Below are 19,300 nucleotides of genomic sequence, written 5' to 3'. Positions count from 1 at the left end.
AAAAATGATATTATTTTTGTATGTTATAATAGTATTATAATTAATCTGGATGCTATAATAGTAATGATGATAGTTATATTATATTATATTATATCATATTCTATTATTGTACCATCAAAAGTTATTACAAAGTATTTTTAATCAATATTTGTAAATAATTTTTTAAAAAAATTATTGTTAAGACTCGAATCATGGCTTTTCAGGACAAAATAGCTTCCAAACATGAGCTTTTGCCTGAAAGTTATAAAGTCCTAATAGCTTTTTTTCACTTTTTGGAAGAGGGATAAAGCTATTTCAAAATTTTTATCTACTATCTGAAAATCATCCAAAAGTGCTTTGAAGAGCGTTTTTAACCATCCAATAGCGATGTCAGTCCTAGTCTGTTATTGTTTAGCAATTCCTGTGCCGGTGGTGGGTCAGTAGAAGGCAATTAACAATCAGTTGCTAGCTCGGTAATATTATGATCGACTGACTTGATGGCATCTGAGCTGCTGCCTCTAATGCATGGTTGGCTGCTTGTTCTGATAGCGTGAATCTCTAAACAAGGGGTATATTCTCTCACAAGATTGCAAGGGATGTTGGTGTATTTTTACCTCTTTACCAGGTTGCAAATATAGTTCAACTCCTTCGAGTGTTGGTGCTTTGGGAGTCTTTGATGTTTGCTAACGGAATCAGGTCTCCAAGAATTCAAACTATTGTCGTCTATTAAAGTCTGGTCTCTGAAATATATGTACTACCATATTGATATAACATTGTAAATTAAACTTTTAAGACATCATGTACAAGTGTTCCGTGTCAACACAGAATCAATTGACTTGGAATTAGAATGACAGGCATTCAATCTTTCATCTTTTAGAAAAGATACCTAGGGAAATTTGTGCTATCGAACTCCTAGCGAAAGTGACCTATGCAAGTTAAAATCAGCGAACGAGCTGCTTCTCAAAAATCAAAATAAGAAACAAAAGCAATCTAGGGTGCAAAGGTGACTCACATTATTCCAAGTGCTATGCACACATTCTGGCCCTTTTACTAAATCATTGTGATCGATGCAATAAACCTTCACCTTTGAGATGTGGGTAATGTCTGGGGTATTCATGGCAGCTTGTTTGTTACAAGAACAATTTAACAACTTTGCTGGATCTCATTGTCTTCTTTTCCCACGGACTGGATTGATTCATTTGGTAGAACTTCGGCCACACTGGCTCCATGTGGGAGAATGGGGAAAAACTTTTTAATATTGGGAGATCAAGGCAAATTTGCTTATGTTGTCACCCACATCAGTTCTGTCATAAATCCAAATCCTATAGGATGATGTGTGACTATTTGTCGTATGTCCGACTTGTGCCGATAGGTTAGGGCCCGACGCGTTTAAGTTATCCTTGTTAGGTAAAATAAATAGTATTCATAGATCCTGTCCGGCTGTCCCCCAACCTGGCTACGAGTCTTCCCCCTTGAGAATTGAGATGGAAGGGAGGTGGAGAGTTTCCTGGCCCGCAGAGGGGCAATTTGGAAAGTTGGGGACAGTAGTTTTGTTTTGGATAGAGAGAAAGAGAGAGGAGGGATTTGGTTGGCTTGATACACACGTCTGAAGCCACTCTTTATCTTTCATCCCTTATCTTTTTGGTTTTGGTCTTGGTTTTCCTTCCCTCACATAGGGGGATTGGAGATGGACTTCTTGGAGGGTGGAGATTCTTTGAATTTTCTCCTCTCTGATTTCTTCTCCCCTCTTGGGTGGTAGAGAGAGAAAAGGAGGGAGGGGGTTGAATGGCTGCTGTGCTGTGATGTTGCAGTTGCTGCTTGGGTACTCACTTGAAGGGGTGATGGTGGGATGGGACTTTTATTAATTAGATGGAGTGAATTTCCCATGATGCCCCTACATTCTCTTATAGAGAGGTCCCTTTCTGGATAAATTCTTTCCTTTACCTTGATCATGAAATGCCATGGGATAACCCTTTCCGTGTTTTCATTCAAAAATTATATTAAACTGGCTTCTTATCTATATTTATTAGATTCCCGCATCTTTGTTGAAATAGTGTACTTGACCGCCATATATTTTCATATCTTTTTTTTAAATATTTTATACTTATTAAAAATTTTTATTATTAAAAAAAGGCTTCATTGAATTCGTCTTATACCTCCAAATACATTGGGTCGTCTCTGGAAATCGACTTCATTGTCCTATGCCTTGGAAAGAATCTTAAGACCAGTGGATGGTGAAGGGCGATGGTCCTCCTCCAAAACATGCCTCGCAAGCTTGGACCACACGCCTTTCTTTCCCTAATGGGGAAGCCTCCATGCAATTTCCGGTGGATCCTATCATTGATTGGATGAATGATCCATGGTCTGACTGTTATTACCAAGTTAGGTACTTTAGTTCCGATGGCCATGATTTTAGCTCCAAACTATTCAAGGAGGTATGGAGGAGGTATTCCAATTCAACGAAGCCATGCACCTCCTCATGTTAACCTTCATGAGAGGAATTATTAGATCTCTATCCCCACCTTGGTCAGAGTCCAAGCCCCCACGTAGACCGGGCCCCTGCTTGCAGAACCGAGGGTACACATATATAGGTGTCAAAACGTGAGCCTCTGGTTGAGGCCCTGTCAATTCGCATTCTTGGCCTGTCCAAATAAAAATTGTCTCGACGTAGCGATCATATTCTGAAGGTTAATGGTCCATTTTCCACACACCATCCTTTAATGAATCCGTCCACTTTTACATGCCTTCTGAGTCCGTTGAACCCGGCATTCAAGCTTGGATAGGACGAAGGACACGTAGCGATTGCCGGCCGTTTGAGCGTACGGCTTCTCTATTTAAAAAGCAAGAAGCAGACAATTACGGCAGCCCTAAGCGAAGTAAGAAGCAGACAATTACGGCAGCAAAGATTCTTACCCACGTTTGTATGCGTTTAGAGACGGCAAGCATATAGTAAATCATTAGCACCAAACAATTTGGAATACTGCATAATTGTTTAACTGAAAAAAAGAGACATCTCGATCGAGTAGCCGGTTATGATAAAAACAGGATGCGTATAAGTTGCCGACTTCAGGCTGAGATGCAGCACTATGATGTTGCCGACTAGGGGTTAAAAATCTTGTATGCGGTGGTCATCACAAGCAGAGTTGCAGCCATAGCTAGCTCAATACAAGGAAACATGGCGTTTGGAGCTAATTGGCCGATGATAGAAATATGATATATATGATTTGATAGCTTCAGGCTGAAATACAGTACTATAATGTTGCTGACCATGGGTGAAAATATGGCGCGCGTGTTTTGTTTGGCATTGCTATGCAACACTAGTTGGTAAATAAATATTTAGTTGCTAATTTTTTGGCATAAGAATTTCATAGGAGCAGCATTTGAGTATTATATATTATTGGCATATTGTATGCATGTATGTATGTATGTATGTATGTATGTATGTATGTATGTGTGTGTGTGTATATATTATGCTGGTGACTGTATATAGGGATTTCTTACCGTTGGCTCATGCTATCATTATCTCTCTCTTTTCAGAGCCACAGGACATGCAGCTTCATGGGATCGATCCGGAATTTTGGTGGGAGGGTTAGTTAGACAATGCACTGGATATATCTAAATCTTGTATTTTGAACACTGCTTTATTAACAAAATATTTTATTTATGTAAATTCTCGTGTATCGGTAATAAATGATTGATTTAGATCGCATGGACTCTTAAAGTTTTATCCCAGGGAATATGCGACCGTGTTACAAGCCCCACCTCAGAGGTGGGTTCAAGGTGCGACACAAGGATAAAACTAATAAAGTTAATCAACTTAAAGGAGATAAGACTTACCATAACCCTCTTGAATTTGCTCCTGCTAACAGTTCCTGGGTTATCAATCTCATTGGTGTATGCATAACGGACACTAGCATCAAAAACCGTTACAACTCTAGGACGGCTTAAGCAGTGTAAAACCTTTGTACTTCTAAGAGCTCATTTGATCTGCGGAAACAATTTTTATTTATTAAAATATTTTTTTTGTGAAATTGATATTGGATATATAATACTTGTAAAAGTAGTTTTTGTATATTTGGTTAAATATACAAAAATGGTACATTACAGAGTAGCTTATGTTTGGTTGAGCATTTATTTTTCTACGAAAAATTATATAAAATATTTATTATACCAATAAATCTTATTCCAATATTCTATCTAAAAGTTTCAAAATATTTTTAAAAAAAAATTATTTCAATTTTCAGTCGATAAAAATTAAATTTTTAATATCCTATATAGATTTTCTTTCATATAAAATATGGAAATTTTATTCATATAAAAATACTTTTTTTTTTTTTTCTAACCACTACTTTCTCGATTTTTTCTGACCGTACTCTTTTTCTTTCTTTCCGGAGGACGACGCGAGGTCACCCGTCAACCCAGACAACTCGAAGGTGATGAGTGCTAAGTTCAGCGGGCTGGAAAGGCAGGCCCGTGGGACCATGCCACTTTCCACTGCCGTTGGACGTTTATTTGTTCTTTTTTTATACCTAGCGTCCAATAGCAGGAATTCCCATATCGTGTCTAATCTTTTATTCCACAGATACGACAAGATGGATACATGAAACTGAAAACTGCCTTTCTCAACCTCAATCAGATTATTCTTAGGAAGTAAAGTACTGGCAGGAATAATAAGTGTACAACTAAGAGTTTCATGGAGGTTAAGAAAAGAAAGCGGCATCATTGAGTTCTGTATACCCGGCCTCATATTCAATAAGTTGGAGCCCATTCTTGGTTACCAATGCCAGAGCATATATCTCCATAATAATCCTTAAACCATGGATCGTTCGCCCAATCCATGATAGGATCCATTGGAAACTCCACGGAGGCGAAAGAATCGAGGAAAGGAAGGTCGGTGAGCTCCCCCACTCGATCTTCTGCTTGCACGACTGGTTCTGAAGAACTATTATTACTCGGTCCTCCATCGTCCGACAGCGTCTTAGCCTTTAGATTCTTTCCGCAGCTTGTCTCATTCCTTTTATAATCCTGAGTCTTATAAATGACACAAAGAGCCAATTCATCCACCTACAGGAAGTCAAAATAATAGGACGTGAGCAGTCTCATGGGCTAAATTAATTTAATGACCATGGTAGCCGTTTGGTGCAAGACTTGCGGTACTCTCTTTGTCAGACTCGACTCCTTTTAATCCGAATTTGCATTAATAACATGAGCACGGTTGCATAGGCTTCTCATTGAGGCTCTTTTTGCACTGGTATGGCAGTGCATGCATATGATTGGGAGGGAGCATGTCGATTACTCATGTGCTGCCATATATATTAGCTTGTAAAGGCGATGCTTTAATCTCAGTGCATGCATGGATAAGATATTTATTTAGTACGTAAAAAATAATTCTCGGTCGCGAAGAACATAAACTCCAACTGTGCCGCAAAGCACATGCACTGAGAGATTTCAGAAAGTGCATTGCTTTCGCAGATGGACCCATGCAAAGCACATGCGGCTACACATACCACGCGTCTCAGTGCATGATGCCTCGCCGGCACTGCATGGGATGATCAAAAACGAATGTAGGAGTATCAAAAGAGTCATGCATGCATGTTTCCATGTTGGCCTGGCTACTATGTACCGGTACATTTTTATTAACATATAAATATTTTGTTTTGGAAAGAAAAATATTAGCAGAGAAATAGAAAGGTGAGTTTGATCTAATATGAAGTCAACCTGGTAGTTTCTTACCTCATGTGGAATTCGGCTGGAGGCAAGCGTATACTCTCTCATCGCCCACTTTGTTCTTGTCCCTGGCGATCCTCCCTGGAAATAGATTAGATTCTGTACAAACCCAAGCGGCATGTCTTCGAGGTCTCTTATCTCCAGCTTCCCATCGCGCGCATGCCAGCGACCAAACTCGCTCCTACGTTTCCGAATTTTGTTAACCCGAATGGAGGGAGGAGTAAAGTAAAGTCTTTCCTCTCCTTTATCTGGAACATCTGCCACGTCTCCACAGACAAACATACACATGTTTCAGTTCATTTGGTCAACGATGGCAAAGATAGAAAGATAGAGAAAGGAGGAGATCAAAGACCGCGAAGTTTTTTTTAGATCAAAGACCATGCGCCTAAGTTCTTTTCAGCGCCCAGTTCTTCTGAGCCGAGGAGGAGGAGGAGGAGGAGGAGAAGAAGAAGAAGACGGAGAAGGAGGAGGAGGAGGAGGAGAAGAAGAAGGTTGAGAGATTTGAAAACCTAAAGGAAATGCAACGGAAAGACGGAAGTTGGTGGATTATAGTAGACCGGAATAGAAATAGTGGAGGACCTGAGGCCCATTAATGAATATTGCCTCACCGGGGAGCTCCTCAAGCTTATAATTAAAGAGATCATTCAACTGTCTGCCTTCGTCGAGGCTGCTAAGCAATGGCCTTCCAGACACCTTGCTCTCCAGGTGATGAAGCTGCTCTCTATGCCTGTTAAGGAACCACGGTTTGGGGCTGAGGTGGGGCTTGACCATGGTGGGGAATTGGCGTACGAGCGTCTTCGTTAGAAGAGGCGAACACAAGGTGAAGGCAGCTTATATGATTTTTGCAAGAATATATAAAGATTTTTTTTTACAAGAATATCCTCCTCAATATCGAATTTTGTATTACTACGTGTACTCTTCCAAAATTGATATTTGCATATATACTCTCGTCAAACACTTATTTTACTATTCTACCTCCTGTCATTCTTGTTTTTGCATATATACCTACACCATCTAATGCCATTAAAAAATTAACAGTTCCAAATTAAAACGACTAAAGTATTCTTAATGAGTAGATGTGCAAAAAGAAATATTTATAAACCAATCGTGATGGAGGATAAAAAAGTAATTTTAAAATTTTATTTTATTTTTAATTAAAATAAATATGGTATTTATTGATGATGTTAGAAAAATCGTCATGTTAGGGACATTTGTGCAAAAATAGTGTTTTATGAGATGCTAGTTGTTCATGTCTTTCTAGTACATGAAACACTCCTTATTTTCCACTTGATATTCCTCATCCTGTCTGAATGTAAGGTAACCATTCATTTAGCTTACTGGATGCGAATACATTTAAGTGCCGTGCGAATGAAGATCCGATCATTTAGCTTGAGAGCAGATTCCACACTTGGTTCCTCATCCTGTTTGGCACATCTATTTAGCCTGAGAACTGACCTTTCCATTAAGTTCTGACGAGAACTACACGTCTGAAAATCGTTTCCCGTGGCTATCTTCTTAACGGTAAAGGCCAATGTTGGTGGGCCAATCTCGGTGGACCGGTGTTGGTGGGGTCTCCGTTGTCACTCTCCTCCCCAAGGTAAAGATGGATCCGCCACCCCCTCTAAATACGTGCATGGCTTGGACAGCTCCTCCATCCCTTATTATCATTCAGATGTTTTGAAGGGATGGTCGCAGCCGACGCCTCTGGATTTAACTAATGATTGTGGTGGAGCCACTCTCTTCCCCAAGGTAAAGACGTAGTACTCTCAAGCTCTTTTGACTGGTCTTTCAGCCTCGTGACAAATTATACACCACACATCCGTACCAGCCAGCGGTGGTGCCACGGTGCGCTGAACCACCGTTGTGAGTTTGATACACAGAAGGGATGATATGCTAGCCCTATAAAAGCATTAAAGTGAGATCATATTCTGAATGTTACACCATCCCTTAATCCGCCCAATTCTACATGCCTTCTGAGCCCGTGGAACCCAGCACTCAAGTTTCCTGGATAGGACGAAGGATGACGGAGCGATTGCCGACAATTACACCAGCACTCCAACAGCAGACAATTACGCCAGCACTAATCCCATAAACTTGGAGCACTAATCCGAAACGAGAAGCAGACTATTACGCCAGCAGTACTAATCCCATAAACTTGGAGCACTAATCCGAAACGAGAAGCAGACTATTACGCCAGCAGTACTAATCCCATAAACTTGGAGCACTAATCCGAAACGAGAAGCAGACTATTACGCCAGCACTAATCCCATAAACTTGGCCGGACGCATCTTTAAATATGCCAAGCATGTCGTAAATAATTAACACCTAAAAAAATTAGAATATTATATAATTATTTAATCAAAAAAAGGTATGTGGACTAGCCAGTCATGATAAAAACTTGGTCTGTATGATTTGTCAACTTTAGGCCGAGATGCAGTACTATGTTGTTGCCGGCCGCAAGCTAAAACGTGACATGTTATGGTTGTCAGTTGTCACGAGCAAAGTTGCAACCATAGCTAGCCCGATGTCGGGAACATAGCATTGGGAGCTAAACGGTCAATAATAAAAATGTGATGTATATAATTTGATAGCTTGAGGCTGAAATATAGTACGGTCATTAGATGAAAATGTTGTGTGTGTGTTTGGTTTGGCATTGCTATTTAACACTAGTTGTTAAATAAATATTTAATTACTGAATTTTTGGCATAAGAATTTCATAGGAGCAGCTTTTAATTATTAGATATTATCGACATATTGAATGTATGTATGTATGTATGTATGTATGTATGTATGTATGTATGTATGTATGTATGTATGTATGTATGTATGTGTGTATGTATGTATGTATGTATATATATATATATATATGTATGTATGTATATATATATATATATATGTATGTATGTGTGTATATATATATATATATATATATATATATATATATATATATATATATATATATATATATATATATATATATATATATATATATATATATCTTATGCTGGTGACCTATATAGGATTTCTTGGTGTTAGCTCATGCTATGATTATAACTCTCTTTTCAGAGCCACAGGACATGTAGCTTATGGGATCGATCCGGAATTTTGACGGGAGAGTTAGTTAGACAAGGTACCTGATACTAGATATATCTAAATCTTGAATTTTGAACATTAATTTATTAACAAAATATTTTATTTATCTTAAATTCACATCTATTGGTAATAAATGATTGATTTAGATCTGTGAATGGACTCTAAAGTTTTATCTTAGGGAATATGCGTCGACCGTGTTACAAGCCCCACCCCAGGGGTGGATTCAGGGTACGACACAAAGATAAAACTAATAAAGTTAAATAAGATAAGACTTATCGTAACCCGCGTGAATTTGCTCCTGCTAACACTTTCTTGTATGGGTAATCAATCAAATTGGTGTATGCATAACAGACATGGGCATCAAAAACTATTACAACTCTAGAATGGCTTAAGCAGTGTAACCTTCGTACTTCTAAGGACTCATTTGATTTGTGGAAATAATTTTTGCTTATTAAAATATTTTTTATGTAAAGTTGATATTTAGATATATGATATTTGGAAAAGTAGTTTTTGCATATTTGGTTGACTATGAAAAATTGGCACATTTCAGAGTAGCTTATGTTTGGTTGAGCATCTATTTTTCTACAGAAAATTATGTAAAATATTTATTATGACCTTAAGATAAATTTTATTTCATTCTATCTAAAAACATAAGAGTATTTTTTAAAAAAAATATAATAATTTTTAGCGGACAAAAATTAAATTTTTTCATATCCTATGTATATATTCCTTCATATAAAATATAAAAAATTTATTCACATAAAAAAGATAATTTTTTTTCTAAAAACTTCAACCAAATATAAAATATTTTTCGATTTTCTGTGGCCATACTTTTTTTTTTTTTTTGGACCATACTTTTATTATTTCTTTCTAGCAAACCAAACGAATCCTTTATAAGCTCTACGCGGGGTCAAGCGTCAACCCAGAAAAGTTTAAGGTGATGAATGCTGAGTTCAGCGGGCTCGAAAAGCATGCGCGTAGCGGCGGCTTCAAATCTTCTTTCCCATTTTTCTGTCCCACTCTATGTTCCACCTTTAATTAAATGACAAGTGTCAAAATTTAATAAATGGGACAAAAGAATTTATTACGACACACAAGGCATAAACGTCCTCAACCCAACTACAGTAATTACCAAGAAACCTTCACGCCTCCTGAGATGGCACCTAATAAATTCTTAGGAAGCCCCACAGATATTACAAGATGGATACATGAAACTGCAAACTTTCTTTCTCAACCTCAATCAGTTGTAGTAAAAATTATTCTTAGGAAGTGTTGGGGGGAAGAATAAGTCGACACACTAGCATGAACGTCCGAGTAGACCTTCTGACCGGAAGGTGTCCGAGCAGACCTTCCGACCGGGAGCCGTCCGAGCAGACCCTCCGACCAGAGGACCTGAAGGCGCCCGAGCGGACCCTCCGATCAGGAGACCTGGAGGCGCCCGAGCAGACCCTCCGACCAGGAGACCTGGAAGCGTCCGAGCAACGCTACCGACCCAAAGATGCCCGACTCACGCGCTGTGGACACATCTCTCCGCAGCGCGACCGAAAAACTACGCCAGGCCTTTGTCAACAATCAATGCGTATGATTCCTACAGGCACTCAGTTTACTCAACAATTAAAGCGTATGGCCTCTGCTGTCTACGGACATCGAGCCCCCTACGACAAGCCTGCTTAGCTACGAATGACTCTACGTTAATTTGAAAGCTTCGGCCTGATCTCCTATAGTAACAGCATTGATTCACACGATCGAGCATTAATTTCTATTGCATGCCCAATCATACGATAGACCGTTTGTACCGTCACATCACAGGTAACTCAGCCCCCTCTATAAAAGGGAAACTTCTCCATTTTGAGGGGGGGAGGGGAGAAAAAACTCTGAACACTCACTACACCGTTCATACACTTGCCCCCTCTGACTTAAACATCGGAGGGCCGGCGCCGGAAACCCCGGCCACTAGCTTCTTGCAGGTTTTTCCGAGGACGCTGCACCCCGCCGGACCGCCGCTCGCCGACTCTCACCGGAGCTCCTCCTTCCTAGCCCAGTGGTCGCCCCCGAGTCCAAATTCCAGCAACAGGAAGTAAAGTAATGGCAGGAATAACAAGTGTACTAAGGGCTCGTTTGGTTTGCGGGAAAAGAAGGGGGAAAAGTGTGGTCAACGGAAAAGTAATGAGATGCCTCTTGTTTGGTTGGAGTTTTCAAAGAAGAGAGATGGGAAAGTTGTATTCCCATTAGAATATGATTCCCACATTTCATGGAAAAGTCTTTCCCCTGAGAAACATGGAAAAGTATGAGGTGGGAATCACTTTATTTTTATTTTTTCCCAGAAAATCTTCAGAATTAAAGAAGCATTAAAGACCTAATTTTTATTAAAGACATAATAGGAATTATACATAACTTTTCCAGAAAAGTGGATGGCCAACCAAACATAAACACTTTGGAAATTTGTCACTTTCCCATGGTCAACCAAACATGCCAAAAGCACTTTTCTGGGCATCCTCTTTCTAGAAATCATATTCTTAGGAGGAAAAATGCTTCATACGAACCAAACGAGCCCTAAGAGTTTCATGGAGGTTAAGAAAAGAAAGCAGCATCATTGAATTCTATATACCTGGCATCATATTTAATACTTTGGAGCCCATTCTTGGTTATTAAAGTCAGAGCATATATCTCCATAATAATCCTTAAACCATTGGATCATTCACACAATCCATGATAGGATCCACTGGAAACTCCACGGAGGCGAAAGAATCGAGGAAAGGAAGGTCGGTGAGCTCCCCCACTCGATCTTCTGCTTGCACGACTGATTCTGAAGAACTATTATTACTCGGTCCTCCATCGGCCGACAGCGTCTTAGCCTTTTTGATTCTTTCCACAGCTTGTATCATTCCTTTTGTAATCCCGAGTCTTATAAATGACACAGAGAGCCAATTCATCCACTGATCCACATACAGGAAGTCAAAATAATAGGACGTGAGAAAGACTTGCCTATTGGCCTATCTAGCTTGCATCTTGAGAGGGCCTACCCAAATTCTAGCTTTTGGGCTGCAGGAAGAAAAAAATACCTCAAATGGTTCAAGAGAGCCTACCTAACTTGCATCTTCAAGGTCTTTTTTTTTTTTCTTCCCACAGGATTTAGGCTGGGAGGTATTTGGTTGATAGAGCCATGTTTAAATGGGCTACCCAATCCACAAACCCTGTAGAATTTTCAGGCCAATCTTATAAGGATAACCAAATAGATCTGTTTGGAAAATCCAACATGATTGGGTCGAATTTTCTATTAGATTCATAGAGTTGGCAGTCTATTTGGTTAGAACCCATGCAAACACGTACCTCCCTCAGCCTGAATTCTGCGGGAGGGGGGGAAAAAAAAAAGGCATCCATGGCTCTTTTTTGTCTTCTCGCAGTCCAACAAGCCCACAAATGGAATTTAGGCTAAGATTAGGATTTTAGAAGAATAAGGTTGGGAAGGCCAATAGGCCAGATTCCTGTAGGAAATCCCGCCCAAATTTGCTGGATTTACTAAATAGGCCCTACATAATCAAGGATTCGTGCAGTTATGTCTCTTCTATTTTTGATCGGGAATTCAAGACCCAGTCTATAGAGAAAGTGAGATGAGTGATACAAAAGTAGCTGTTTCGACAGCAAACAAAATGTTAAAAGTCAAGGTAAACCATACTTCTCACAACACTACTAGTATATGAGATTTTCATAATATCCACAACATGTGTACACCAGTTGTTATGTTGTTAAGGTTTAAATGTATGTAATGCCCCACGTAACATTTCTACTATAGATTTCGAGCTTAGTTGCATTATTATATGTAAAATAGTTGTTAAATTTAAATTAGTATTAACTTGCAATGCACTTGTGAAATTGCAATCATCACTGATTAAGAAATGAGTAATATAACATATATTCTCATGCACATGCTTAAAATCTTTTGATCCAAATCAAAATAGACTTAAAAAAATCTGGATCTCATCCTTGGATAAGGGAAGTTATGATCGCAAAATTGGGATCCATATCATCAATCTTGTAGTCCCATGGATCAATAAGATTCAAATTGAACATTTTATTTGCATATTAAACCATGCAGAATCCTTTTTCTTTAGTTTAATTAGAATATTTGTCTTTTAGAATCATTTATTTATTACAAATAAGCCTCAGGTTTTGGACTTCTAAAATGCAAATAAAAAGAAATTTTGGAATTCATGGATTTAAATGCAAGAGGAAAATTTTGTCTTTTTTGTAACCATCTGTTACAACTATTTAAATTTTGTTAATATTCTACCTAAAACAATAATTGAACTTTTTTTTTTTGCAGTGGAAGCATATAAATATCTTGAATTACCAAAGATGATGTTTGTTTTATTAGACATGCTATAAAATTGGCTTCTAGTGAAGAAACTATATTTCTATAGGCATGACCTTTCATTCTTCACTCACTGAGTCATGCTCCTCTGCTGAAGCTGAGTATCGCGCCTTAGCCTCTACCGCATGTGAGCTCACTTGGCTCAAGACCCTTCTCCATGATCTTACTGTGCCTCATCCTCAACCAGTGATCCTTTCTTGCGACAATCAAGCTGCTCTCCATATTGCTCAGAATTCTGTCTTTCACGAACGTACCAAACATATTGAGATTGACTGCCATATCGTTCGCAAAAAATTACGTGCTCTCCTCATATCTACTACTCATGTTCCTACTGGTCAACAATTTGCCGATATTTTCACAAAAGCCTTGGGTCGTGAATATTTTCAACATTTACTGCGCAAGTTGGGCATTATGGATCTTCATGCTCTAACTTAAGGGAGAGTATTAAGAACATGAATGCCAAAAACTTGAACATACAAACTCTATAAAATTTTAGTGCAATCTTGCAAGAAGTTCCTAGCAGGGAGAAAATGCTTATTGTGGATGATCCCAAGCAACTCCAACTGTGCTGCACGTAGAGAGATTTCAGAAGTGCATTGCTCTAGCAGATGTGCCCATGCAGAGAGCACATGCGGCTACACATACCATGCATCTCAGTAAATGATGCCTTGCTGGCATTGCATGCATGGGATTATAAAAAACGATTGGAGACAGTCATACATATTTTCCTGTTGGCCTGGCCACGATATACAGGTACAGTCTTATATATTAACATATCAATATTTTTTGTTTTGGAAAGAAAAATATTAGCAGAGAAATAACAAGGTGAGTTTGATCTAATATGACGTCAATCTGGTGGGCTCAATTTTCTTTTTAAAAAAAGGAAAAAAAAATCTCTAAAATGGTCCATAGTTAAGATCATTCGGTTTTTAGAACACAAGCTTCAAGGTACGTACTCATCAATTTGTTTTAGAGCAACTTGATTCATATATAAGATTTAATATGATTGATTTATTAAATGCTGCTAGAATTTTGTAATTTATTAATTCGAGATTTATATTTGTATTACTTGCATGTTTTAGCCTTTATATCGATATATAAAAACACCACTCATGTACTTCATCCCTCTCTATAATTAATTGATTTCACACATAGTAGAGTGGAATTAGTAACACAGCTAGATGTAAATAACGATGGCATATCCAGGTATGTACTCCCTTACCCCATGTGGAATTCGGCTGGAGGCTGGTGTATACTCTTTCATTGCCCACTTTTTTCGTGTCCCCTGGGCCCCTGGCATCCTCCCTGGAAATAGATTAGATGCTGTATAAACCCAAACTCCCTCTTTTCGAGATCTCTTATCTCTAGCTTCCCATCAGTGACCAAACTCGCCCTTATGTTTCCGCATTCCGGAGAGATCCTTTGGGAGTCCGTAGTAGATTTACCATTCTCATTGTACTTTTTAGATTCTTGTGACTCAGCAGGATGTACTTATGTTAGAGCTATATGAATCGCCGTTTTCATCAAAAAAAAAAAATATCTAGAACACCTGCCGCGTCTCCACGCACAAACAGACACGTATGTTTCAGTTCATTTGGTGCAACGACGGCAAAGATAGAAAGATGGAGAAAGGAGGAGATCAAAGACCACGAGGTTCTTTTGAGATCAAAGGCCATGCGCCTAAGTTCTTTTCATCACCCAGTTCTTTTGAGAGGAGGAGGAGGAGGAGGATTATTAATGAATACTGACTCACCGTGGAGCTCCTCGGGCTTATAATTAAAGAGATCATTCAACTGTCTGCCTTCGTCGAGGCTGCTAAGCAATGGCCTTCCTGACACCTTGTTCTCCAGGTGATGAAGATGCTCTCTATGCCTGTTAAGGAGCCACGGTTTTGGGCAGCCGCGGGGCTTGATCATCTTGGGGGATTGGTGTATGTCTTCGTTAGAAGAGGCAAGCAGTGAGGTGAATGGTGTTGGTTATTAAACTTGTTTTTTAATGTTAGTAACTAATGGTTTTATTTTATGTAATTGCAATATATTAGTATGGTAAGGAGTTATATATATGTCTTTTGGGTTTTTAGTCATATGGAAGTTACATGTCTTTTGGATTTTTAGTCATCTGGAAATTACATAGAGTTATAATGAATTTATTTAAAGAGAGTTATTTGAAATTTATTCGGGGTTATGTATGGTCAATTCAATTAGAAAGGTTAAAAGACCATCTAATGATGCCTATAAATGTCCATGTACTCTAGTTGTTTTTCAAGTGAGTGGAATACAAGTTATTCATGTGTGCCTAAAATTCTCTCCACTTTTTTTCGTAGAATAATTTGTGAGTGTGAACCCTCTTGATTTCCATAGAGAAGAATGAAACTTGGGAGCTCACCACTCTTCCGGAAGGGCAAAAGGCAATCGGAGTCAAATGGGTGTACAAGGCAAAGAAGAATTCAAGAGGAGAAGTCAAGAGGCACAAGGCAAGACTTGTTGTCAAGGGATACAACCAAAGGCCTGGGATCAATTATGATAAGCTATTTGCACCCGTTGCTCGTTTGGAAACTGTTGGACTAATTATTTTTTGGCGGCATAAAACAATTGGAGAATCCAACAAATGGATGTGAAGTCCGCTTTTTTGAATGGTTTTCTTGAAGAAGAAGTTTATGTGAAACAACCTTTGGGATATATTGTGAAAGGGCAAGAAGACAGAGTTTTGAAATTAAAGAAAGCCTTGAATGGCTTGAAGCAAGCACCAAGAGCCTGAAATACCAAAATTGACAAGTATTTTCAAGACAACAAGTTCACCAAATATCCTTATAAGCATGCCCTTTACACAAAGGTCAATGATAATGGAGATATATTCGTAGTTTGCTTGTATGTAGATGACTTGATTTTTACCGGCAACAATTCTATTATGTTTGAAGAATTCAAGCAAGCTGTCTCAAGAGTTTAAGATGACAGACATTGGCCTTATGGTTTACTACCTTGGCATTGAAGTGAAGCAAATAGAAGATGGAATTTTTATCTCTCAAGAAGGTTATGCTAAAGAAGTTCTCAAAAGGTTCAAGATGGATGATAGCAACTCGGTGAGCACTTCCGTGGAATGTGGAGTCAAATTATCAAGATATGAAGATGGAGAAAAGGTAGATTCTACATTCTTCAAAAGTCTTGTTGGAAGCTTAAGATATTTGACTTGCATAAGGCCGGATATTCTTTTTGGAGTTGGACTTGTTAGCCGGTATATGAAAGCTCCTACTTCATCTTATTTGAAGGTGGCCAAGAGAATTCTCCGCTACATCAAAGGTACCCTTAATTATGGCCTATTCTATTCATTTGTTGATAACTTCACACTTGTTGGATATAGTGATAGTGATTGGGCCGGAGATGTGGATGAAAGAAAAGGTACGACGAGATATGTTTTCTTTATGGGAAGTGTGGCTTTTACATGGTCTTCCAAAAAGCAACCTATTATTGCACTTTCTACTTGTGAAGCGGAGTATGTTGTCATCTCAAGTTGTGTTTGTTAAGCCATTTGGCTAAGGTATTTGTTGAAGGAGCTTCATGTGTTACAAGAAGAACCAACGGAGATTTTTGTGGACAACAAATCAGCAATAGCATTAGCCGAGAATCTGGTGTTTCATGAGGGAAGCTAGCATATCGATACAAAGTATCATTTCATTAGAGAATGCATGGCTAAGAAGAAAGTGAAGCTCAAGTACATGAAGTCTTAAGATCAAATTGCCGATATTTTCACTAAGCCCCTCAAGAGTGAAACTTTTTGCAAGTTAAGGAGTTTGCCTGGAATTGCAAAACCAAGTTTAAGGGGGGATGTTGGTTATTAAACTTGTTTTTTTAATATTAGTAACTTATAGTTCTATTTAATGTAATTGCATATTACTTTGGTGAGGAGTTACATGTCTTTTGGATTTTTAGTCATGTGGGAGCTACATGGAGTTATAAGGAATTTATTTAGAGGGAGTTATTTGAAATTTATTTGGGGTTATGTATGGTGTAATAACCAATTCAATTAGGGAGATTAAAAGACCATCTAATGATGCCTATAAATATCCATGTACTCTAGTTATTTTTCAAGTGAGTGGAATACAAGTTATTCATGTTTGTCTAAAATCCTCTCCACTTTTTTTTATAGAATAATTTATGAGCATGAACCCTCCTGATTTTCAACAAGTGGGAGTTTAATAGATACATATCATGCATGCCAGTTGTTCGTGTATTTCTAGTCAGCGCAACTCGCGGGCGAGTCGGTGAAGGGAAGCCCCTCGCCGTCAAACAAAAGGGAAATGGCGGCACGAAACAAAAAGGGCTCGTTTGGTTCGCGGGAAGTATTTTCCCTCCTAGGAATATGATTCCTGGGAATCAGATTCCTAGGAAGAGGATACCTAGGAAAGTACTTTTGACATGTTTGGTTAACCATGGGAAAGTGACTAATTTCCAAAGTGCTTATGTTTGGTTGACCATCCACTTTCCTAGGAAAGTTATGTATAATTCCTATTATGCCCTTAATAAAAATTAGGTCTTTAATGCCTCTTTAATGCTTCTTTAATGCTGAAGGGTCTTTTTGGGAAAAAATAAAAAAGGAGTGATTCCCACCTCATGGGAAAGTAACTTTCCCATGTTTCTCATGGGAAAGACTTTTCCATGAAATGTGGGAATCATATTCCCATGGGAATACAACTTTTCCATCTCTCTTCTTTGAAAACTCCAACCAAATAAGAGGTATTTCATTACTTTTCCGTTGACCACACTTTTCCTCCTCATTTTTCTGCGAACCAAACGAGCCCAAAGGGAAGCGCGGGGATGGGGTTTTCTCGCTTCTGACATTGAGGCCCACATGCAGGACGTGCTATTAGCTCGGTGGTGGAGCGCGAACATGTGAATGATCGTACTGGCACTGTCCACATCCCGTCTTAATACTTCCGTAATCTTGACTCCACCTCTTCCCTTCCCCAAGGTAAAGGCCTATTAATGTTGGTGGAGACAAACAAACCCTCTTGCCACCGTGCTAACGCAAAGTCAATGCAGGCGCATTGACTTCTTTTAGTATTTGAATGTACATCATATCCGTACTTCTTATCTTTATGCATTGCATATTATATGGTAATATCTTTTAAAATAAAATAACAAAGGTCAGCTGGGCCAAATGCTGCTGGATGCATCGGCAGCGGTCTACAGAAACTGTATTTCATAGAATTGAAAGAACTAGAATCTCGCACTTGCGTTGCATGTGCTTTTGCTTGAAACAATATCTCCTGATGTCAGACCCCTCCGCCGAATGTAAGGGAAGCTGCAGATATGATCAGGCCTTTGCTTCAGCTTCTACGGGTGGCGTGCCACAGAATCCAACATGCCTTCCACAATGAATTAGGCCATGTTTGGCACTGTTGTCAGCGGTAAAGTTTGTGTTTGTAGAGCTTTGAATAGTAGAATTTTGAGGCCGGCTTTATACGGATTCTTGGGTCTCTCTCTTGACCTCTAGATTTTCTGCCTTTGCAGCTTTCGAACTATTCTTATCCTGATTGATGATATCCATGTTGAAGAATGTTTTTCGTTAAAAATTTATTTATTATTTGATAATTATAGTTTTTTAGGAGTTGTAAAATTTGAACATCTATTCGATAACCAAACTAATAAAATAGTTTTTAGCATGAGGAGATAATGACAAAAGATATTTTGTGCGCTTTACTTATTTAATTATTTATACTATTAAAAATATTATTTTGAAGTATTTTCTATTTTTAAATTACTTATTTTTATGTTAAATCTAAATAATATGATAAGTAATAAAATTTTAAATTTATTATAAATAGAAAAAAAAATTTATATCATATTATAGTATTATAATAATAATGTGATTATTATTAAAAATGATATTATTTTAGTATGTTATAATAGTATTATAATTAATCTGGATACTATAATAGTAATGATGATAGTTATATTATATTATATTATATTATATTATATTATTGTACCATCAAAAGTTATTACCAAGTATTTTTAATCAATTTTTGTAAATAATTTTTTAAAAAAAATTATTGTTAAGACTCGAATCATGGTTTTTCAGGACAAAATAGCTTCCAAACATGAGCTTTTGCCTGAGTTATAAAGTCCTAAT

General features: G+C 38.2%; 1 protein-coding gene across 1 annotated transcript; it reads left to right on the top strand.

Moving 5' to 3' along the window:
• Positions 1-16,118: 16,118 nt before the first annotated feature.
• On the top strand, positions 16,119-16,691 carry LOC120111762 (secreted RxLR effector protein 161-like). Its single transcript, XM_039129653.1, has one exon. It carries the CDS (start codon positions 16,119-16,121, stop codon positions 16,689-16,691), a length of 573 nt encoding a protein of 190 aa, XP_038985581.1.
• Positions 16,692-19,300: the final 2,609 nt, after the last annotated feature.

Source organism: Phoenix dactylifera, chromosome 8, assembly GCF_009389715.1.
Source record: "Phoenix dactylifera cultivar Barhee BC4 chromosome 8, palm_55x_up_171113_PBpolish2nd_filt_p, whole genome shotgun sequence".
In the NCBI taxonomy this organism is placed as follows: domain Eukaryota; kingdom Viridiplantae; phylum Streptophyta; class Magnoliopsida; order Arecales; family Arecaceae; genus Phoenix; species Phoenix dactylifera.
The sequence above is the reverse complement of the archived record's forward strand: the minus strand, read 5'-3'. Positions and strand labels throughout refer to the sequence as shown.